This window comes from Bombyx mori, chromosome 27 (genome assembly GCF_030269925.1).
Source record: "Bombyx mori chromosome 27, ASM3026992v2".
Taxonomy (NCBI): Eukaryota; Metazoa; Arthropoda; class Insecta; order Lepidoptera; family Bombycidae; genus Bombyx; species Bombyx mori.
Genome location: NC_085133.1, coordinates 740922 through 765766, shown reverse-complemented (window position 1 = coordinate 765766; position 24845 = coordinate 740922). Strand labels below are relative to the sequence as shown.

Here is a 24845-nt window from a genome sequence, read left to right as displayed (position 1 = left end):
ATTACTGCTTCACGGCAGAAATAGGCGGTGTGGTGGTACCTACCCGTGCGGACTTGCAAGATGTCCTACCACCAGTACTGTTCTAGATTAAACACTGGCACGTGATTTCTTCCAAACTTGCTTGTGGTTCTTCGATACCAAGGCGTCAAATATCAAAACATAAGCCTCAAAATCTTATTAGAGCCATTACTAACCTGTACTTCTCTTGGTCGTATCTTTGGCAGCAGTCGTTAAGCAATACATCCGTTTCGTGGAACATCTGTTTCCATTCCAACTTTTCTGCGGGGGTCATATCTTCTGCCATCTAAAACGTATAACTTCAACTTAGACATTCTCTTAGGCTATGAGTACATTCAGATCTGATCAGATCGAGACTGACTCGGTGGTGCTGTAGTTAGTTTAACGGGTCGCCATTATAGAACACAAGATATTTGACAGATCGGACTCTGCATCACATGGACTACTCACAATGCTCACGCAACACTCAAGCTCAGTCTCGAATCAACGCAGACTTTGAGCAGCACTTGCACGGACAACGCTAACTAAATGACAGGACCTCCGGTCTCAGAGGGGAGTGATGTGGCGGGTAGCCATTATAGAACACAAAATACTTGATCGATGCCTGAATCTCGCTTACGACATTTTCAAGATAAGTTTGCATATATACAAGTTCCAAACAACAACATTCGGACCGTCGGTCTACCGAGCAGTATCGCCCGCGCGGTGGAAGATCTTCCCTTTGTCGTAAACGAGGGCTGCACTAAAAGTATCGGGAATGGAATATTTCCACTGTTCCTGTCATATTAAAATCTTTTTAATTGTAAACTCCTTGGTTTTGAAAATCGAATACCATTTATTTATTTAAAAAAAGATTCTCGGTCTTGTCACGAGGTTTTGTCAAACTTGTTTAGTCGTTGAGAAAATGGAATTGACTCGAGAAAATTCAAGAGCAATGATTTATTATGACTTTCGAAGTGGTTTAACACAAAAACAGTGTGTTGACCGGATGATTTCTGCATTTGGTGATGAAGCCCCATCCAAAACCACAATTTATCGCTGGTTTGCTGAGTTTCAACGTGGACGTGTCAAGCTCAGTGATGATCCCCGTCAAGGTCGTCCAAAAACTGCAGTCACCCAAGAAAACGTTGATGCTGTGCGTAAGCTGATTGAGGATTCGGATCCCCCTCACATGTCGGTCTGTAGACCAGCGAGGGGGGCCTAAGAAAACGACGTGCAAGCTGCTCTGCACGCGTTTTACGCAAGAGCATCCGGGTGATGGAAGGCCGGCTATCCTCGACCCACGCTGGTTCTGGCCCAGCGGGGTATTCCGTAGGGTAACCCACTCTAACCGGCGCCATCTAGGCGGGCTTCGGACAGTCTGCTGACCGAGAGGGCTGGTGGTCGTGGCGCCGACGACCGCCAGCCCGGCGTCCCGAGGGGGAGGGTGATGGGAGAGATGTGCTCCGCAATAAACGCTTCATTTTCCCCCCTTTGCCTTGTCATGAGTTCTGTCTCATGCGAGGTTTGGACGTTGGTTGTTGAGCGACAGGAGGTTTTAGTCAGTTCGACTCTGACATACCCCGCCCAGTATCCCCAGAAAAGGGCGGAAGTCCGGCGATTTCCTCCTGACCAAAAAAAAAAAAGCTGATTGAGGAAGATCGACATGTGACATACCGCGAAATTCAGGCAACTTTAGACATTGGCATGAGTCAAATACAAATAATCTTGCATAAACAATTAGGTGTAAAAAAGTTGTTTTCCCGATGGATACCGCATTCGCTCTGTGAAGAGCAAAAAGCGGCTCGCGTTAATTGGTGCGTCCGAACTCTCGAAAGATTCCACGCAGGATCCTCAAATGCTGTATACAACATTGTATCAGGTGACGAATCCTGGATATACGCGTACGAACCCGAAACAAAAAACCAGTCACGAGTTTGGGTGTTCGAAAATGAGTTAAAGCCAACAAAAATTGTTCGTTCACGGAGTGTTGCAAAAAAAATTGTGGCCACGTTTGTCTCCAAAACCGGCCATGTTACGATTATTCCTCTTGAGGGACAAAGAACGGTTAATGCAGAATGGTATGCTAGCATTTGTTTGCCACAGGTCGTTTCTAAACTCCGTAAAGAGAACTGCAACCGCCGCGTCATCCTCCATCAAGACAATGCGAGTTCTCACACCGCGCACAGAACAAAAGAGTTTTTAGAGCAAGAAAACATAGAATTATTAGACCATCCGCCGTACAGCCCCGACCTAAGCCCTAATGATTTCTATACTTTCCCTAAAATAAAGAATAAATTGCGTGGACAGAGATTTTCATCACCTGAAGAAGCTGTGGACGCCTACAAAACGGCCATTTTGGAGACCCCAACTTCCGAATGGAATGGTTGCTTCAATGATTGGTTCCATCATATGGAAAAATGTGTCAAAGGACAAACCCGAAATCCATACAAACTTGGGCCTGGCGTTACAGTGCTAGAATTTGGGCATAAGTTACAATACCTAAGAAGGTTTCATGAGCCCAATTTTCAGGTCTCCCAGCAATGGCCAAATTGGTAAAATCAGACAATGTTTACATTTTAGGTTATGTTTATTGTTCGAGATATTTTAATAAAAACGATATTTTTTAAAGATGAGTAATTTTTTACGAAACCTGTTGCAGCAACAGGTTGCTTTAAAATAAAAATGGAACCTGTTACGAGAAATCGCGTGTTAGATTGTTTACGAAAACGAACGAAAGCCAAAAATTAAAAACAACATAATGCGAAACGCGCTGCGCACGAAATGATTTTTTTAAGGGATTTTATGACCTGGTAACTAAGACCTTTGAGTCAGTCTTATGTTAATTTTAATGAAAACTTTTTTATATGAAAAACTATATTTATATGATAACTTTTTTATATAAAATATAAATCATTACGTGCTCCCATATTATCTCATCACCTTTCATTTAATTTTATTTCATGCCTTTTTTATTTTTATTTTTTATTGCTTAGATACCTATCGACGAGCTCACAGCCCACCTGATGTTAAGTGGTTACTGGAGCCCATAGTCATCTACGACATAAATGCGCCAACCACCTTGAGATACAAGTTCTAAGGTCTCAGTATAGTTACAACGGCTGCCCCGCCCTTCAAACCGAAACGCATTACTGCTTTACGGCAAAAATAGGCGGGCGGGAGGCGCGGACTCACAAGAGATCCTACCACCAGTAAAATTATTAATGTAACTACACCATAGAAAAACTCTTAAGTACCAAATCGACTTTTTCATGTTATATTGGCACAGTTATTTATTTCTTTTAATGATTTTTGTTAGTAGATTTTGGTGCTTTACGTTACGTTATTCAATGAGATTAAGTTTATAGTCTGGCCGGCGAATCATGGGACAACTAAATAGCGGCAATCCAAAATATCTTCAGTTGGCAACATTAAAGATAACATGACACGATTTGATACATTTGTATTTTGCTAGGGCATAGTCACATTAATATAAAAATGCAAAACTATCCTTTCATGCTATATTTAATGTTGTCAGTTGTAGATATTTTGAATTGCCGCCATTGTAAGTAGTTGTGTCACGATTCGATGGCCATACTCTATTTACATTGATTAAAATACCTATAAAAACAGTCATTTATCCTAAAGCAAAAGAGTATTAATTATTTTTTACACTCGATTTCCACTAAATCGATCCTATTTTATGGATGCTCTAATTCTAATCCGCACGTTTGTGGAGCTAGTTACGTATGTATATTGAAATAAGTGTTGCAGATGTTTACAAAGATTGTTTAAAACAAAAAATTGAATTCAACTTATTTTCTACACTTGGCCATTGTCAATGAAGCTAAGATTTCAATAGGTTAATCAAGCAAAATAGACGAATTTTTTGGTACATATCCCATTCGTGTAACGCTTAGGCCCAAAATGGGGTTTCTCCTTTCGCGGAGAATACTTCGAAAAGCAATAAATACATTTTTAAAAAGTAATGTTGTGTCACTTCGTTAATTCCCGAAATTTTCAGTGCCGCCTAGGTACCTACAGTTGACGCCCTTGACTATTGCGCCGAGGGTCATGGGTTCGATTGCCACATCGGAACACTCTTTTGATGAATAGGTTTGTTTCCTAATTGTCTGGATTTTTATTGCCTATATATGTATATATTTAAAACATATTTAAGTATGTTAATCACTCCTTGGTACCCATAACACAGGGAATCGTAAATTGGGGCCGGATGCCCGTACCTGATTTGTTCCCAGTTGTTATTACAAATCCCAAAGATACTGAGCAAGACCGAACATCAGATACAGATTCAATAAGCTCACTGGATAGGGTACAAGATATAGATGAAATATCAGCATAGATGCTTTAGTTAGGACTTGGGATATCATTGACATCAAATCGTAAATGCCGCCGTTCATAATAGGCGAAAGGGCATCAGCATTACTAGAGTGAACTCTAATCGGAAAATAGAGACTCCACAGCAATCTTTGGAATTTTTACATTTTTAAGATTAATAAGGGTAGAGAGCGGTATAGTCTCATGAGCAGTGATTGATTTTACTGTTACGGTTAAAATCGCGTTTATCATTTTTTATTACGAGTAAATTGTTCCTAATATTAGAATACTTTATTACAGTTTGCATGATTATAAAAAAACTGAGGTGTTACTCATTGAAATTTTAATAATATGCCAACTACCTTCTAATTTTCAATAAAATACTAAATTCGAGATTACCGAAATTCGATTCGCTAAAACCGAACGAAACTCTTTCAGCAGCTAATGATTCAGCATACCTTTTCAGCAACATCGATGATCGTTTTGGCCGCTTTCTGTCCAGCCGACTTGGTAGCAGCCTTACACGTTGGCTTGTTCAGCCATTTGTTGGCAATCTCCAATCTAAAATTGTTATTGGATGTCGATATGAATAAATCTACAGCTAGCTGATCACAGAGCGTGGTTATAAAAAAGAACTACCACATAGATATCTGATCCAATTGATCTGGTGAAATGCCAAGTCGGATTTTATTTATGGAAATCAATCCACAAAAAATTCAAAACATTATGTTAGTATTGAACTGTTTGTGAACTTTTATGTTGATATTGGTATTCATCATTAATACGATCACAATTCAACATAACATAGGATACTCGATCAGTCAACGCTGGTGCTCAGCTGAGACCAGCCCTGATGACGCGACTGTACTGAATTGACCTTCCCTGTATAGTGTGTCCTGAGCATTTTAGCATGTCCTTCATCAAACGAGGCTTGAGGAGAGTCGTCTGCAGTAAGCAGCAAGCTTACCTATTCTTTTGGCATTGCTCACATCAATGAGCGACAATGACCATTCCTCACCAACTATTGCGTCTGCATTCGAGAACAATAAAAAAGACGTTGACTTCTTAAAGTACATGACCTGCCTTGAAGTTTAAGACCAAATTATCAATTACATTTGCCATGACTTACATTCAGCAAATCAGCTGAGATTTGTAGACCTAATCAAATTTCTCCAATTAAAGAAACTCCTTTTTTTGCATAAAGTAACTTATTTTATCACGTATTAAAAAACTTTTAATATATACGATATCGAATGAAAAATACGTACTGCGTATCGAGGAAGCTCTTGACTGGAGAATCAGAAATCTGAAACCAAAGGATTATATTAGATTTTGGTAAACGTATCACTCGCACGTATAAGTGCAACTATCTTATTCCGATTGCGAAATAATCGTGCGTTCCAACTTGAAGGGTGGAACATCTGTTATTTATTGAAGTGAAAACTTCTTTAGAATCGTTGTGATTTCAAACCGGATGCAACGGAAAAAACGACAGGTAAGAGACACAAATACAAAAATGTGTAGGATGAAGCCAGCAAAGAATGAGACAGAAATATACATACTATTTAATACAGCGCCATCTGTGAGATTTTTTAATACTAACGTGTGTATGAAAGCTCTTGTAGTGAATTTTAATTTAGGATTATACGTGAAATTAAAATATCAATTCACAGAGGGCGCTACCTTACAATTATTTACTAATGACAAAATTTTACATATACCTAAGACGTTTAGGATAATTGTATTTTAATTTTGGAAGGTTTCACTTCTACCACGTGTGAATTGCACACATGTTTTTATTTATTTATTTAGACACACCAACAGCAATACACACAAAACATTCAAGCTTAAAATTAACATGTATAAAATTAAGTACTGGTATGTAAGCCAGTTACAGGCATGTACAGCAATCTCTTATAACAAACTATGACATGTTACAGCACTTTTACAAACAGCGGAAAAATAGGCTAAATTTAAATGTTAAGAGTACGACAAAAAAAGTACCTTTGCAAATAACATGAAAACAAGAGTTAACTACTTAACATTCTCTTATCAATTATAAACTAAGGAACTTGGATACTAGTTTGTTTTTGAGACCAGGACACGTGTATAATATAATATTATATAATACGATTGAGACACCGACCTCAAACGGTACGTACCCGAAACGCCACTAACCACTAAATGACCATCCGTCAACTCGGCAACCATTCATCACTATTATAATATTACAGTAATTACTCTCATTCTACTTGGCTTCTAATTTATCTTACTTGTTGTAATTTGTCTATTAGAATTTAGGAATAAATTCAAATCGACATTCCAAAATTCACTTTTTGTGCGAGTTGGGACCACACTATGCAGAAAAAAGGTGATTGAAATCTGTGTAGAACTATATACTTTATCAATTATTCACACATTTACCTCTGATGTGTCTTCAGGGGACCCTAGAATTATACCAGCGCGTTGACCGTTGATTCTGGAAATGGTTATCATAAGTAAATTATTAACTCTATTTATTAGCCATAAAGCTCCTAATTCTGATCTATTTGAATTCTTTGATTTATAGCCTAATCATACACTGCATTCACTGCTTCCTATTACTTCTCTATCCAGAGACGCTTTGAACGAATAAATAATTAACGTTTCCAACAGACACAAGTCAGGAATTCAATAGCAACAAACATTTTTGTAAAGAACTTATTTGAAATTGAAAGTGTTACAGTCTTGGCCTGACTAGCGAGGCCATAAGACATTGCAACTTATTGGATTAGTTACAGATCAGTTTTTTGGTCTGAGTTGGGCCTTCTTTATAGTTTTTGCTGTGACTATCCTCGCCTACTTAAAATATTCACCTTGTGTATTTACAAGGCGTTGGGTTATTCTGAAGATTGGGTTGTTGATGGCAGCAATTAAAATATGCAGTCAAGTCAAGGAACATATTGGAGTAACTTACTGTACAGTTTTAAGGAGGTCATCAAAGGCTTTGAGCACTTTCTTTGAGTTGCCAAACATGACCCAGGTCATCATCTCCGGCTCCTCAGGACTTCGAGATACCTCGTCAACCAGATCTTGGGTGATACCGAGAAGAACCCTGGAACGCAAATTATGTTTAATAGCCATATATAGTTACATATTTTGGTTACAATCGAGTTAATTGCTTTTTTTTATTATTGCACTAAGTAGCTGGACGAGTTCATATGGCGTAAAGTGGTTATCGGAACCCATAGATATCACGACGCGAATACCTCCAATGCCTCTCAAGAATGGAAAGTAGTCGACGTCGCCCCGAGCAAGTCATTTCGGATCCTCCCGATCCACTAACGGTGCTTTTAGGTACCTCAACCACCGGTCACCGTTCTCGTCGAACCCGTCGCTTGCGACGAAGGGCTCGAACCTAAAATGGGCTAAATGAACCCTCAGACACAGCCCACTGAGTTTCTCGCCGGATCTTCTCAGTGGGTCGCGTTTCCGATCCTGTGGTAGATTCTGCGAAGCACGGCTCTTGCTAGGGTTCGTGTTAACAACGTCGTCAGGTTTGAGCCCCGTGAGCTCACCTACTAGTTTAGGTTCCGCTGAAATAGCCTCTCAAGGCAATCAGCTGAGGTAGGAAAAAAAAAAGAAAAAAGCGTCCTTCGGGTGAGAAAGCCGTTGTAACTACACTGAGACCTTAGAACTCATATCTCAAGGCGGGCGGCGGCCTTTACTTTATAGATGTCTATGGGCTCCGGCAACTATTCAACACCAGGTGGGCTCTGAGCTCGTCCACCCATCTGTACAATAAAAAAAATAAAAAAGTACGGCTGTGTTGCGACAGAAATAGGCAGAATAAAATGGGCCATCTTTACACAATTGACCATTTAATACGTTGGATGGTTACTACATACAGACTGGTGATAGGGAGTATTGCGAGCCCACAGGATTAGGTAGCACCACCCATCACCCGTTTACATTGTTTGCTGTCTATGGCCTCCGATAACCACTTGACAACAGATGTTCACGTCCCATCTGGCAATAAATTACACCCATAGCCCCCGTAAACTTCAAACCCGAACGCATTATTCCATCAACATAAAATTGTAGATATTTCATAATTAGACGTCAAATTACTTTGAGCTATTGTAGATTTCTTCACATCTTTGTCTCGTGTCGACAGATAAGGTCTTTGGTGTTGGAATCAAAGCTGGATTTTCAATTAGATTATCAGTATTCTTCAATACACTCATAAGATCCATTGTGAGAGGTGCTATTTTCGTCTGTAATACAAAACTCACTTAATTATTAATTTCCATAATCAAATTCCTATGAATTGGTCAATCGAGGTGCCCCGATATTGTCGCAGGCAAGAGAGAACGAATAAAGAAATCTAGTTTAACATTAACCCCCGAATTTTGTCCATTGTTGTCCGAAAATGCCTTAAACGTTGAAAATACAATGTAAACTTATAATGAACATAGGCTGAAGTTGCTTTTAGTCTATGGATATCATAGGTATAGCAATTTTATTTTACACATAAAATACATAAAGAAAGTTTCTCCGCAGAGCTCTTGTGGTATGAAGTTTGGATAAATATCAAAGTCATCATCATCATCAGCCTGCGGCAGTCCACTGCTGGACATAGGCCTTCCCCAAAGCTCGCCACTGAACCCGATCTTCGGTTCTGCGCATCCAGTTACTGCCAGCTACCTTGCGCAGATCGTCGCTCCATCTAGCAGGAGGGCGTCCTACACTACGTTTGCCGGTTCGCGGTCTCCACTCCAGAACACGTCTACCCCAACAGTTATCGGTTCTGCGACATATGTGACCAGCCCACTGCCACTTCAGCTTACTAACTCTGCGAGCTATATCGATCACTTGGGTTTTTGCCCGAATGACCTCATTGCGTATTCGGTCTCGCAATGACAAACCAAGCATAGCTCGCTCCATAGCTCGCTGAGTAACTTTTAGTTGGTGGACTAGTCGCACGGTCAGTGACCACGTTTCGGCTCCGTAGGTAAGCACGGGTCGCAATATCAAAGTAACTCACTGAAAAATTAACCCTCATCATTTCGCCTCGACTTCATTAAAAACTACTCATCTTTATAATAAGATTAAGGTATACCTCTTCATTTTTATCCAAAGCCCGACAAATGGCATCAAAAATAGAATCTGCTTCCGTCTTTGATTGAGTCAAATCTTTCGACAGCTTCTCGTCCTTGATCTTGTCCTGGGCTTCAGTCAAAGATTGTGTAAGATCTTTCATTTGATTCTTCAGCTTCGGTATATCTTCTTTGATCTATATAGATGTTGAGTAATTAGAATCCAAGTCAAAGTCGTGGCCTAAAGGATAAGACGTCCGATGCATTCGTATATATGTTCCGCACCGGTGTTCAAATTCTGCAGGCGGGTACCAATTTTTTTAATGAAATACGTACGGTAAGGTCTCAGTATAGTCACAACGGCTGCCCCAACCTTCAAACCGAAACGCATTACTGCTTCACGGCAGAAATAGGCGGGGCGGTGGTACCTACCCGTGCGGACTCACAAGAGGTCCTACCACCAGTAAAGCAATGAAAAAATTGTTAAGGTGTAAAAAAATTTATCTACGTATCTCAGTTGAAATTACTTACATCATCAATATGTTCGGTTCTAATGAGGCGTATGCAAGAGTCGCGGACAGACCCGATGGACTTCTGAATCTTTCGTATATCGACCAATCCTTCCTTCGCTGCACTCAAATCCTGTTCTGATATCGACATCTGGAAATTAGAAACAGCTTACACTTAATCCACCTGAATAAATTTAGCTTATTTAATAACTAGCTGACCCGGCAGACTTCGTAGTGCCTCAATCGATAAATAAAATACCTAAACGTTTGTATAAAATAAACTTAAAACAAACAAAAGGAATCCGTCCGACGGGCGACACATCAAAGGGAAAACAAAATTGTTATTCTTATTTAATTCGGAGCATTTTCATATTTATCTACCTTTTAAACCTTCTCTGGACTTCCACAAGTAATTCAAGACCATAATTAGCCAAATCGGTCCAGCCGTTCTCGATTTTTAGCGAGACGAACAGCAATTACTGGTGGTAGGACCTATTGTGAGTCCACACGGGTAGGTACCACCGCCCTGCCTATTTCTGCCGTCAAGCAGTAATGCGTTTCGGTTTGAAGGGTGGGGCAGCCGTTGTAACTATACTGAGACCTTAGAACTTATACCTCAAGGTGTGTGGCGCATTTACGTTGTAGATGTCTATGGGTTCCAGTAACCACTTAACACCAGGTGGGCTGTGAGCTCGTCCACACATCTAGGCAATAAAAAAGAAATAAAAAAATAATAATAATTTTTATATTTATAGATGAAGCCAAAACCGTAAGTTCGTTTTTGCTGCTGCATAGATTTTTGTGAACGAGTTCACAAACCACTGGAATGGGTATTGGAGCATGGAAGTAGCACGACACGAATCCCACCACCTTAAAAAGTGAGGTTAAAATCACCGTTGACTTACAACAGCTATCCCACTGTTCAAACCTATTTTAGGGCAGAAATAAGTAGGATGTTGTAACCTGCTCGCGTGGATATATAATATGCTTAGTTTTTATTAAAAATTAAGGTAGGTAATAGCACCACTGGTGGTAGGACCTCTTGTGGGTCCGTGCGGGTAGGTACCACCGCCCTGCCTATTTCTGACGTGAAGCAGTAATGCGTTTCGGTTTGAAGGGTGGGGCAGCCGTTGTAACTATACTGAGACCTTAGAACTTATATCTCGAGGTGGGTGGCGCATTTACGTTGTAGATGTCTATAGGCTCCCGTAACCACTTAACACCAGGTGGGTTGTGAGCTCGTCCATCAAATAAAAAAAAAAGAAGAAAAAAAAACCAATGCATGTTGTTTTTAATCAGCTACTATAAAATCGTAGAGCCATTTTTTGGGAAGCAACACATCGACATAACAAAGAGCAGAGTTAAAAAAATTATAATTCAAAAGTCCTATGGTACAATGCACACAAAAAAACACAGTTGAAAACATAAATTTGTTTTACCTGAAAAGAAATCAGTAAGCGATTGACTGATTTAAACTTACCAAGTAAGCGCATTGTTGGAAGTATTCGGAACTGTTGCACACGGCCGAGGTGATGTAGCCAAGGTCCTTGATAAGTTCCTCACGCGGCATAGCTTCCTCGTTTTTCAATTTCGCTATTATGAAAACAAGAGTCGGTATTTTCGTTAAGACTTTCGTAATTTATTCATTTTGAATGTAATCATCTGATTAGTAAAGTATTTGGAATGGAATGAATGGTATTGACGGAAAAAGACCACAAGGTAGAGAACCGACACGTTGGACTGACCATATCCGCATTACGTTCGACACCATAGTTCACGATGCTCTACAATTGGCGTCAGATAAGAACAAATGGCGTAGAGTGATCCAAAATACACTCTTGTTGCGAGGAGCTGGTCACGACCCTGAGCATTGAGAATATCGAAGCGAGAAGAAGTGAAATGTTGTGTTTAATCTTGTCATAACAGTTACCAGGTGTTTTACGACATTCAACAAAACATTGATTGTGGAGGTGGTAATGTTTCTAACGAAAGCCCGTAATTTGAGCTGATCAAGATTACTAGTTTTAGGATAATTACAGTAAAGTTCAAACTTTAATCTCATTTCTTCTTCTCTTCATCAAGATAGGAAGCGACAGCCATGTTGTTGTTAGCTGGGTCGCATGAATGTTAGGACATATCGCTACTGTTTTTCTTATAGATTGCTCATTGGTAATTGGAAACCATAGACACAACATCGTAAATACCAGAACATACCTGAGTCTTGAGGTGGAGCATGAATCTTAAGTTGGCTGTGATTTACTTGTCACTCGCATGTCTCTATCGCAACTGAACTTCAAATCTCGTTTGAAGATGAATATGTCATAGCTTTTGGGGAATTACCAAAGACGCTATACATCTTACTGGTGGTAGGACCTCTTGTGAATCCGCGCGGGTGGGTACCACTACCCTGTCTATTTCTGCCGTGAAGCAGTAATGCGTTTCGGTTTGAAGGGTGGGGCAGCCGTTGTAACTATACTTGAGACCTTAGAACTTATATCTCAAGGTGGGTGGCGCATTTACGTTGTGGATGTCTATGGACTCCAGTAACCACTTAACACCAGGTGGGCTGTGAGCTCGTCTACCCATCTAAGCATTAAAATAATAATAAAAAAACCAACAAATTAGCCAGATACTGAAGCTTTAAATCTTAATATATATAAATTACGTGTCACGTTGTTTGTCCGCGATGGACACCTAAACTACTGAACCGATTTTAACTTCTTTTTTTATATTTGTTTTGTTCCAACTTAGGCCATAGGATGGTTTTTATTTCGACTACATAATGGTCGCAATATTTATTAATTAACTTGATTATTTTTATTAATTGTAAGTTTCATAAGTCTAAAACACATGGCGCCATGGCGCCTTAAATCAGTTTTTACAGACAATTGTAATCCTGTCTGACATTAATATCTCATAGATGGCGCTGTGCTAAAAATACCAACGCTTCACATAAGCTACAATTTATTGGCATAAACACCACGTGTTGCTGAGGCTAAAGTATAAGTGAAATTTATTTCGTAGTAAACGCAATACAGTGAAATCCACTTATTCTTACTTTGTTAACTTTTGGTACTGGTATAGCCGGCCACGGGTTATTTAGAAACAAAAACCTTAGCCACAGCAACGTGTGGCCGGGTCTGCTTGTCTTACATAAAACATCCTTCTGATTGTTCAAAGCATCAACGCAGTGTAGATACGGCAATCCGCATGTTGGGTGCTGGAACTGGCTGGTAGATGTCTGCAGTTGTAGATGCCTTTTCATTCGAGTCATCTCACTGCTTGGTCCGGGTGAACAGCATCGAACCTGGGGAGATAATGATATTGCAGAGTTTTACGTCAGATCTAATGAAATTTAAGCTACGAACCGTATTACCGGTAGGCAGCGGCTTGGCTCTGCCCCTGGCATTGCTATAGTCCATAGGCGACGGTAACCACTCACCATCAATAGGCCGTACGCACGTCTACCCACTAGAGCTATAAAAATGTAAATAAAAATAACAGCTACCAACTTTGTGTAATCATGAACACACTTTTTCGTTCCATTAGAAGTGGGTGAAAATTTATAGAACAATAAATAGAATTTTTAATTACTTTTTTTTATTGCTTCGATGGGTGGATGAGCTCACGGCCCACCTAGTGTTAAGTGGTTACCGGAGCCCATAGACATCTACAACGTAGATGCCGCCACCCACCTTGAGACATGAGAAAGTGAACACGAATAGAACTCACCAGCGTATTGATGCTTTCGTTCAGTTGGCGTAAGGCATCCAGAAGTCGTCTTCTGCTTACTGGATGATCGAGATCCTGTGAAAAGATCTAATCAGTATTATGGAAAGATAAAAAAAAATCATGTGCGGTTTCTGGGGTACAATTTTATTCTGACAAACAATAGGTTCAACTTATGTGTTTACAAGCTTCGAACAACAACGGTCCAAATCGTCGTTCCTCCGAGAAATTTCACCCTAAGACCTTTCTTTTGTCGTTATTTCCAAAACATTGTTAAGTTATAAATGTATTCAATTAATTGTATATCTGACGAAGCATGTTGCGGATAATAACATGTACTTTTAGGTTAGGAATATTGTGTTCTTTTTTTTTAATAATAAATAAATTAAATATTAATTGCAACAAATGCATGTACTTAAATACAAAACTTGGATGTATGTACTTCCAAACGTGACTATTCTATTATATTATAATATTAATGTTTACCCGACTAGCATACTCGGCGGTCTTAAGGACATTATAAGTGGCGAAGGACAAATCCTGTATTGCGTCTTCAATTCTGGAGTTGTGCACGGGATCCTATGAAAAAAGATTAGATTAATTTCTCCGTTCTGAACCGTTGAACTGATTTAGATCATTGTTAGTTTTTCCTTAACTTTTCACTTTCATCAGGACTATAATAATGACATGAAAAGTTTAAATAAAAATTCCACCATTTGATTTTAGCTTAAAAGAAATGCTCACGACCCAACTAGTATTAAGTGGTTACCGGAGCCCATCCACAACGTAAATGCCGCTACCCACCTTGGGAAATGAGTTTTAAGGTCTCACAAGAGCTCACAGCCCACCTGGTGTTAAGTGGCTACTGGAGCCCATAGACATTTACAGCCGTAAAAGCGCCACCCACCTTGAGATATAAGTTCTAAGGTCTCAAGTATAGTTACAACGGCTGCCCCGCCCTTCAAACCGAAACGCATTACTGCTTCACGGGTGAAATAGGCAGGGTGGTGGTGGTGGTGGTACCTACCCGTGCGTACTCGGATCTTAGAACTTATATCTCAAGGTGGATGGCGCATTTACGTTGTAAATGTCTAAGGGCTCCAGTAACCACTTAACACCAGGTGGGCTGTGAGCTGGTCCACCCATCTAAGCAATAAAAAAATAAAAAAAACTCACAAGACGTCCTACCACCAGTCAAAAGTAGGATCTACCAGTGCGCTTGAGCGCCCTACCTTGTTCCTGTGAGCTCGAGCGACGTCCCCTAGTTGTGCAGCGCTGTGAACAGCACCAGCCAGGACTTGCGGCAGACTTGATGGCTGGGACAGACTCTGGAGAATATCGGTGCACGTCCCGCTTAGCTTTGACGAATACTGATGAAGTTTCTTGTTCAATTTCCTGGAGCAAAAAATCTTGTCAGAAAAAATGCGTGTAGTACCAATTTTATTTTTTATTGCCAGTCGCATTATTGGAAGTCGAGCGAGCATGCGGCCCTGATGCTGAGAAGTTACCGTCGGTAGCACTATAAGAAAATGATAGTGACGTCGGCGACACATAATTTTTAATATCAAGTACATTTTTTTAAATAAGCTTCTTAACTTTTAATTGTATTTTATTCATAACAAACACCTAATACACTTCACGAATTCCTCTGTTTTCTTTAACTTTCTTCTAAACACACAGGCTTAAAAATAAATTATGACAAATAAAAAATTTAATAAAATTAAATTAAATTATATGCGGGCAATAAAAGTGACCATTTTTTTGTTGCAATGTGCACTATGCGCGACATTACCCCCGCTACAACAAAACCTTGCCAACTTACGTGCCGCTTACTATACGTATAGGAAATAGCCTAGAAATATAGAAATAGAATTTGAATTATCAGTCTCAGATATTAGATGGCTCTATCTGGCCAGGAAGAAAGCTGTTTAAATTTTTTGTTTTTGGAACAAAGTTCCTTACGGCAGGCTTGGAGGGGATAGGGATTTTGCTGCGCGACCGAACTGAAAAAAATGTAATAGTTAAACCGTAAGAAAAAATCCGTGGTGGTGAAAAAAACCGTAAGAAATGAGACGTGCGCAGGCGCGACAGTCGCATACACAAGCGAGTAGTGTATAATACCTTTCTCTTTCTCCCTCTTTCTTTTCGTTCTCTCATCCATTCTCTTTCTATTTTACGTAATTTATTATTTCCTAAAATACTTTCCTATACTTAAATAAAAACTAATCAGCAAAATTTAAGAGAAAAATCAGGAAACCTACATAAAATTGAGCACGATTTTTTTTTGCAAATTGTGTCGATTCTACATTAGCCGAAGGAACTTCGTTCCTACCTGGTATCCCACGACACCACATTTTAATTTTTTTGCTTGAATGGTTAGGAGCTCACAGCCCACCTGCTGTTAAGTAGTTACTGGAGCCCATAGACATCTACAACGTAAATGCGCCACACACCTTGAGATATAAGTTCTAAGGTCCCAAGTATAGCTATGTACTTAGCTACTAAGGATAGCACTGAATACCCCTACTCACTGTTCGTCAATGATCTTTATTTTGTCGTTGGGCAACAACATCTGATAAGCGTTGTCGGCGCTGAACAGTTGGTTCTGTGCCGAGGACTCGGCTGCGGAAAATTTACTTTCGGGATTCTCAATTTCCTGTAAAAAGAAAGTTTAAACTGAGAACAGGGATTGACTAGTCCAAGTGATCTAAACTGGTAATTGCATTGTTTAAAAACCTGATATCGAATGCAGCAATGGATTAAAGGATATTTTGATTTTCAAGTTACGCACAATTCCTTCGTAGCAAAATCCGTGCAAGCACAAAACGCTAATAGTAAATTAGGATTAGTCGGGTGTCAGAATCAACTAGTCCGATGAACAATGTGCAAAATCGAGCAAAGTTAAGGGAAGCAAGATAAAATCTTCTGATTTTGATAAATATGAACAGATAAATTTACCCGTAGGATTTGTTCGGTAATACGGCTCACTTCAGGATCTTCAACTGGTTGCCATGTCGCAACTCTTTTATTGACGGTCAGAGAGAGTATCTTCATGAGATCCACCAATTTGTATAGATGGGCTAGGAGTCTAAAAATGTATGATTGTTAAGTTTGAGGTACCAAACGTAGAACTGGTTAGATTGGGCTTCTTGTGCCTGTTAAATTGTCTCTGGGGGCAGAAAAACTTATAGCACACCTAATGATTAAATACCCCGAGCAAAGACCTTGCAAAGCCGAGTGATACGTAACACTTCATATTCTCCCCACACAGTTGCAAAACAACTGACCCAGGGTCTATTAGCCCTTAAAGAGTTAAGAGCCAATATAACTTCAGGTATTTTTAAGCCATGCCACGCACGCTCAATCGAACTTTAGGTCTTTCAATGTAAAATTTAAAAAGCTCTGTTCCAAGTGAACTTAAGGCCCCAGAATCCAGTGATACTTACAGTTCTCTTTTTTCTCCATTACTTCCGTAGTCAGAACTAGCTATATCAGCAATGTAATCAGTAAAGGCCGCAGCCAGTTGCTCTGAGTTGGCGGCTTGTTTCGCTGCTGCGGCTACAGCACCCGACAGCTTGGCTTTCATCTGCGGCTTCGGAGGCACCGGTGGTCGCTTACGCTGCCAATGTTTTCAAATTGTATAATTTTCATATTGATAACAACCACGTGTAAAACTGAGAAACATTTTCTAGTTTCTCTCAAAATGTATGTACCTGTGTTTGTTCATTCTGTTACTTTTTTATTGCTGACATAGGTGGACGAGCTCACTGGCCACGCGGTGTTAAGTGGTTACTGGAGACCATAGACATTTACAACGTAGATGCGCCACCTACCTTGAGATATAAGTTCTAAGGTCTCAGTACCTATAGTTACAACGGCTGCCCCACCCTTCAAACCGAAACGCATTACTGCTTCACGGCTGAAATAGGCGGGGCGGTGGTACCCACCCGCGCGGACTCACAAGAGGTCCTACCACCAGGTATAATTTTGATATTGATAAAGCCACACGAAACTGAGAAACATTTTCTAGTTTCTCTTAAATTTATGTATCTATGTTTGTTTGTTCGTTACCTACATACTAGCGCTTTTCTTAAAAATACTCTAAATTTAGTACCAGCAATGTACCACTCGTGACTAATTTCGACAATGCAGTGTATTTCATGACCATGTCAACTAGAATAAACAAAAAATGTTATTAATGTATTGATCTAAGCGAAAACAAGTTACCTTTTTAAACCGTAATGCACAGCGTAAGCATTTAATTGCTCCTACACATTCGCAAACATTGACCTTGTACCTCAGTTCTTTTTACATTGCGTTTTGTGAATGTGTGTATCGTACTCTGTATCGTGTGTGTACTCTGAATTTTAATGGAGGACTTTTTGGCGGGAACGCGAGGAGTGAAGTTGTGTGATTTGTTTAATTTTGTCTATTTAGTGTTTCTTCGGGTTTAAATGTGTAGTAACGGTGGTTTATTAATATCTGTGAAAGTGCACAAAGGGGATGGCCCATTTTAGGCCCAAAGCGGACAATAGATTATAGAAAAAATACTTAGTGCATTAATTTTGTCATAAATAAATATGCATTTACTTTCTTGCAAATAAGCGCCACTATAGTTTACAATAAGTAGTTTAAAAAAAGTAACTCTATTGAAAAAACAAGGATTTTTATTTTTGCGGGAAAAATATTGCCAGCTTCAAATCCTTTTACGTATGAAGTAAATATTTTGAGTATATAAATAAAACATATAAATAAATCACTTTAAGTATTATCATTAATCAATCGACTTTAATGGATTTTATGCACATAAAATAACATCGAAGACATACCCATTGGACTTTAACTTGTAACTATACTTGAGACCTTAGAACTTATATCTCAAGGTGGGTGGCGCATTTACGTTGTAGATGTTTGTGGGCTCGAGTAACCACTTAGCAACACCAGGGTGGCTGTGAGCTCGTCCACCCATCTAAGCAATAAAAAAAACTTTACTAGTATTGTTATTTAAATATGTACAACTAAAACAAAAACATAAAAAATAATGTTTACTCGTAAAAAAAAGATTAAGATATAAATCAATTATCGGTTATTTAAAAAAATAATCGATATATGAATTTCATGTAATTATTTTTCTTTATACTGACAACACTGAATTTAATCTGACTGACTGACACTTCGCTTGCTGCTCGTGGTGTTGTGCTTGCGTACAAAATGGATGTGTTTTGATTTTTCTTCGATTTATTTTACTTTTATCAATAACGTTTCATACTACGACTAAAAAACATTGTGTGAATTGTGGTTTTACCCTGACCGAGATTTAAAACCGTGTATATGCTCTCTTTTGCTATTTTTAGATGATACTAATTGTGTATGAAGATGAAGAAAATATAGATATTTAAAGAATTAAGTTTGTTTTTTATACCCTATTGGATAAAAATACATTAGGAACATCTTAAACATTAAGAAAAGAAAAGTTCTTGAAGTATCTCATAATCCGACACTTATTTATATAGAAAATTAACCTCAAAACGAGTTTTTATTTTTATTATATTTTTTATAATAGTGGCGTCAATTTCAATATATTTTTTAGATATCCAATACATTTAAGAATTTGAATCAGTATATTTTTATAGTAATATTTGATGTCCATCTTGGGCCTAGCACACTATGGAGAGTGGGCAATCCCCTTTGGGAAAATGAAACAAAGCCGCTGGACGTAACTTCTCGGGATCCTCCAAAAAGTCCACTGAAAAAATCACAGTAAATGACCACAATTTTACTGAGATTATATTTCAACCCATATCATCTCATCTCGCTCCATTTCATTTCATTTCACTTCATATTATAATTTTTCATAAAAATAAGAATATATCTTAAAATAAGACATGACTTAAAGGTCTAAAAGTTACCAGGACATAAAATTACTAATAAAAAAAAAATTTGATGCACTTATTTTCATAGCACATTAGTCATCAGCTACAGCATGTAATCTGTATTATGATAACCTGCCACTCACCAAGGTGACGGCGCCCTGGACTTCATTAGCAGGTAACAGAGTTTTGATGACGCGTCGTTGGATATCGTTCAGATCGTTCAATGTCGCATCTAAGGCTGCGCTTCGGGCAGTGGACAAATTGCACTTGGCTGCGAACCTGAATAAGAAGAATTATAATTACACTTACTGGTGGTAGGACGACTAGTGAGTCCGCACGGATAGATACTGTTACGGGGTGGATCCAGGAGCTTTTTTTTTATTGCTTAGATGGGTGGACGAGCTCATAGCCCACCTGGTGCTAAGTGGTTACTGGAGCCCATAGACATCTACAACGTAAATGCGCCTCCCACCTTGAGATATAAGTTCTAAGGTCTCAGTATAGTTACAACGGCTGCCCCACCCTTCAAACCGAAACGCATTACTGCTTCACGGCAGAAATAGGTAGGGTGGTGGTACACAAGAGGTCCTACCACCAGTAAATTACACATGTTAAGGACATGTTAACATGTTAAGGAATAGTCCTATTGGTGTTAAGTGAGGAACAATATAAGTGATTTCTGTCTTTCGCCTCAACACATGAGGTTAAAACTAATGCAATAGGTAACTGCTTTTGCAGCCTTCATATGACTGCTTCGCACAAGAGAGCCTACCGGCTAATGGAAATACCATCGTGGTCACAGTAAGTGATTTGATTTGAAAATTCATCATTGTTTATCTTATCTTATATTTATCTTATATAAACAAGTTTATTTTTGGACTAGGACTAGGAGTCGTGGAAAGGGAGAGTCTACCTCAAAATAGATCACAACATTTTACTGGTGGTAGGAGCTCTTGTGAGTCCGCACGGGTAGGTACCACCACCCCGCCTATGCCTGCCGTGAAGCTGTAATGCATTTTAGTTTGAAGGGCGGGGCAGCCGTTGTAACTATACTGAGACCTTGGAACTTATATCTCAAGATGGGTGACGCATTTACGTTGTAGGTGTCTATGGACTCCAGTAACCACTTAACACCAGGCGGGCTGTGAGCTCGTCTACCCATCTAAGCAATAAAAAAAAGAACACTCTGAGATCGTGGTCAAGGAATTATAAAAAAATATATTATTTTTTGTACGTTATTACAAAGTTAAGTCGTACACTGTGTATATTACTAACAAAAATCTTACGTTACGTACGTTTTTTCCCGGTTAGGGTACCCCTCCGCATCGCCCCATAAGGAACTTTCGTTCCAAAAAAAAAACTTACCAGTATAACTTGCAACTTTCCTCCAAAGCTTCAAGTCGATGCTCAAGCTCCTTCGTCTTCTGGTCTTGGCATTTCTCCAGAACTGATCGTAATGTTTTGATACGGTCATTGCATTCCTGTTAAACAAATTCGTGTATTAAAATGAGTAAACACCTAGTTTTTTTACAGAATCTATGCTATTATACAACATACAATATACTTATAGCTAGATAACACATTTATCTATAATATATTAATACGTGAAACAAAAACTTTGTACCCGTTTTTACGAAAATTGCGCGGACTGAGAAGTATGAAATTTCCCACACTTATAGAGAATATAGAGAAGGAGTGCAGAAGGCTATTTTTTTTAAATTATGCATTAATAGTACATTAAATCATTAAAAAAACATTACACACACTACCATGTATTTGACACAACACATACATATAAATATACTCTTTGTTTATTGTCAAACTTTTGTTATTGCTTAAAGTCTGTTGTCAAATTTAGAATAGGTTAATATTGTTTATCTTTAATATTATTTGTCTATAGTGGCAAAATCTATAGTGGCAAAATTGTCTTGGCAAAATCTGTGATTAAAGAAGTAATTAAGTTAGTCTTTCACAATAGAACCATAGTAATGTTCAAAATTATATTATTATCAATTAATTATAGTCGAATTTCGACTACTGCGGGACCACTAGTATTGATAAATAGGCATAAGTACATTGAAAAAACAGCAAAAGATATATAACGGCCGTCTGGTGTAGTGGTAAGTGACATGGTCACTACACAAGGGGGTCGCGGGTTCGAATCCCGCCAAGGGAAGATATTTCTATGATAAATATAAATGTCTTTTCCAGGGTTATGGATGTATATTAAATATGTGTATGTGTATAATAAAAATCTTACATTTATTTCCGTTATCTGGTACCTGTAACACAAGTTCTTCACGAACTTATCACGGGACCAGTTAACGTGGCGTGACTGTTAGTAAATATTTATTTATTATTTATTATTTATATATAAAATTACTATTACTAAAATTACTACTACTAAATTTAATACTCTGCTGTCGAAGAAAAGTTCTATAGCGTTGTGACAATATCCATGACAGAGGAACCTACATAATAATAGTGGTCTATTTATCAAAATGTCCGGAAGCCACGGTGATCTCTTGAAACTTCTCTATGATGTGTGGACATTGAGTAACTCATTTTACTTTTCTCTTAAAGTTTTTTTTATTGCTTAGATGGACCAGTTTACGACCCATCTGGTGTTAAGTGGTTACGAAGCACATCGATATCTACAACGTAAATACCGCCACCCACCTTAAAGCAAGAGTTCTAAGGTCTCCGTTTTTACAGAACAACGTCTGCCCTATCTTTCAAACCGAAACGCATTACTGCTTCACGGCAGAAATAGGCAGGGTGGTGGTACCTACTCGCGCGGACTCACAAGACGTCCTACCTCCAATAAAACCAATCCTACGCCAGTTTGCTGGTGGTATTGCTAATACACACGGGTGGATGCCATTATCTCGCCATGCCATACAGCAATTGCGCTATGGTTTCTATAAGATTCGGTAATCACTTAGCGCCGGGTAGACCGTGAGCTCACTCACTTAAGTACGATAAAAGACTCATAGGATAGTTATTAACACTGTCGATTTTAGTAAACAAAAACTTAAAGAAGTTGTACTTCTCCGAACTGCTCTAAGACTTCTCCGTCCTGGTTTCCTTCGTGCATCAGCTCGAACGCTTTCGACGATATCTCGTGACAATTTTCTTTTATTTTCTGTTAAAACATTATAATATCATATAAAACTCACGATTAGCGTAATAAGACAGATCGTTACAAAAGTGACCGACTGAGTCGGTAGTGCTGTAGTTAGGGCCCTTTAATTTTGCGCCGACGGTCGTGTGTTCAATCCTCATCGAGCAAACATTCGTGTGATGAACAAAAGCTTGTTTGCCCTTTGTCTGCGTGTTTATTATCTATATATGTATATGTCGGCGCAACGTCACTATTTAGTTAACTAAAAATAGTTAAAGTTAACTGTTTCCTTAATGTTCCGCTTTGTCAACAACTGTTTAAGACGGTATGCAGAAGAATTCATGACTAAGCTACCCCCGCTTTATACTATAAATACAAGTGGCTATTGTCGCAAAAAACAATTAGACTCGAGCAACCGAACGGAGCGGAGCTCTCTGTTGTTATCGCTGTACACTTGAAATGTAATAAATGGAATTCATTGGTCAAATGCTTTAATTACTGTCACTATGGAAGGCAATGGTAATTATGAAGAGAATAATTTTAATAACACCATGGAACCAGCCTCTACGCCCCAACAGCAGACAATAAAATGTTCCAAAATATATAACTTACTTCTATATTATCGTGGTCACACTCGGAGTGAATTTCCGATGCTCTTTCAGTTAACTTGTCCGCCTCAATGGTTAGATCTTGTAAGAAATCCTGTTTAAACACAAGATTTCAGTCAATCACCTATTAAACAAAATATCTATTTGGGTTTTTTGTTACAAAAATATACACACCCTTATATCCACTACGTTGCTACTCTCCGCATCGTTTACTTTAGGTCTAGTTTGCAGCAGTGAGATCTTCAAATTTTCGATGGCGCTTTCCAAATCGATAGCACGATCGGTGTCCTAAAATAAAAACAACATTACTTTCCAAATGCTTAATCAATAGCTAAATCTGTAGTCGTCGTGGCTTAAAGGATAAGACGTCCGGTGCATTCGAATGTAGCGATGCACCGGTGTTCGAATCCTGCAGGCGGGTACCAATTTTTCTAATGAAATACGTACTCAACAAATGTTCACGATTAACTTCCACGGTGAAGGAATAACATCGTGTAATAAAAATCAAACCCGCAAAATTAAAATTTGCGTAATCACTGGTGGTAGGACCTCTTGGGAGTCCGCACGGGTAGGTTCCGCCACCCTGCCTATTTCTGTTGTGAAGCAGTAATGCGTTTCGGTTTGAAGGGTGGGGCAGCCGTTGTAACTATACTGAGACCTTAGAACTTATATCTCAAGGTGGGTGGCGCATTTACGTTGTAGATGTCTATGGGCTCCAGTAACCACTTAACACCAGGTGGGCTGTGAGCTCGTCCACCCATCTAACCAATAAAAAAAAAAGAATGATATTGTCAAATGTTTAAGTTCTACTTAGTTAGTTAGTTAGTTAGTGACGTCCCGAACTAAAAGACGATACTGTACTCCACAAGACGGCTAGCGTGTCATAAAATATCCAGAGAAAACCTATAAATAAAAAATTCAAGAGGAAACGCATTTCCCAATATATGTGGAGAATAAGTAATTAATAATTTTGTCACTGTCTCTATCAAAGCTATTTGAATTATAATTCGAAAGATAGCTGGACATTGGATTGAAAATACCAACATGGATATAATGTATAACAAAAACCAAACATGGCATCTCGTTATAATGTCTTGTCTTTCGAATCAACTGCACAATTGCGGTGCAGAATATGAAGTAGCACTCAACCAAACGGGCTGACAATATCAATCCAAACAAAAAGTTATATTTGATGAGGAGATAGGAGATCTTCAATAAAGTCCTATTCACAGTGTTGTCATATAATATGTCCTTGTTCAAATGAGGTAAAGCAAATTTTCCAGCGAAAATCAGCTTGGCTATATTTGAAGCATTGCTGTTCTTAGACGATAGTGACCACTCATTATCCGCGCTACACGCTCATCTTCCATCGAAAGCCATAAAAAAATGGATGATGTTTCAAAACTGCAAAGAAACAATAACTAAGCTGTACTTACATAAGGTGCTCTGCGATATCTGTCGTTGGCTAAATCTAAGTCCTTCAACGCATTTTTGAGGTTGTAAGCGTAGTCCTTATATTTCTGCCTCATTGATACAGGTAGCTCCATACATTCGGATGATTTCTAACCGATAAATACAGATTTTATAAT

The 24845-nt window shown here is 38.8% G+C and overlaps 1 protein-coding gene across 3 annotated transcripts in view; it reads right to left on the bottom strand.

The window, feature by feature from the left end:
* Nucleotides 1-24845, bottom strand: part of LOC101735325 (talin-2) — a 108505-nt gene that overhangs the window by 16087 nt on the left and 67573 nt on the right. For all 3 annotated transcript variants that reach the window (XM_062676408.1, XM_038020977.2, XM_038020978.2), the window contains 22 exons: nucleotides 24693-24818; nucleotides 23431-23544; nucleotides 23261-23350; nucleotides 22574-22669; nucleotides 20890-21005; nucleotides 19668-19803; nucleotides 17098-17270; nucleotides 16610-16739; nucleotides 16183-16307; nucleotides 14884-15046; nucleotides 14138-14230; nucleotides 13655-13729; nucleotides 13076-13229; nucleotides 11403-11515; nucleotides 9945-10073; nucleotides 9437-9610; nucleotides 8446-8591; nucleotides 7292-7429; nucleotides 6760-6814; nucleotides 5604-5641; nucleotides 4794-4896; nucleotides 195-304 (listed from right to left, as the gene is read on the bottom strand). In XM_062676408.1, coding sequence (XP_062532392.1) covers nucleotides 195-304; nucleotides 4794-4896; nucleotides 5604-5641; nucleotides 6760-6814; nucleotides 7292-7429; nucleotides 8446-8591; nucleotides 9437-9610; nucleotides 9945-10073; nucleotides 11403-11515; nucleotides 13076-13229; nucleotides 13655-13729; nucleotides 14138-14230; nucleotides 14884-15046; nucleotides 16183-16307; nucleotides 16610-16739; nucleotides 17098-17270; nucleotides 19668-19803; nucleotides 20890-21005; nucleotides 22574-22669; nucleotides 23261-23350; nucleotides 23431-23544; nucleotides 24693-24818 — 2597 coding nt within the window. The remainder of the gene's footprint in view (nucleotides 1-194; nucleotides 305-4793; nucleotides 4897-5603; nucleotides 5642-6759; nucleotides 6815-7291; nucleotides 7430-8445; nucleotides 8592-9436; nucleotides 9611-9944; nucleotides 10074-11402; nucleotides 11516-13075; nucleotides 13230-13654; nucleotides 13730-14137; nucleotides 14231-14883; nucleotides 15047-16182; nucleotides 16308-16609; nucleotides 16740-17097; nucleotides 17271-19667; nucleotides 19804-20889; nucleotides 21006-22573; nucleotides 22670-23260; nucleotides 23351-23430; nucleotides 23545-24692; nucleotides 24819-24845) is intronic.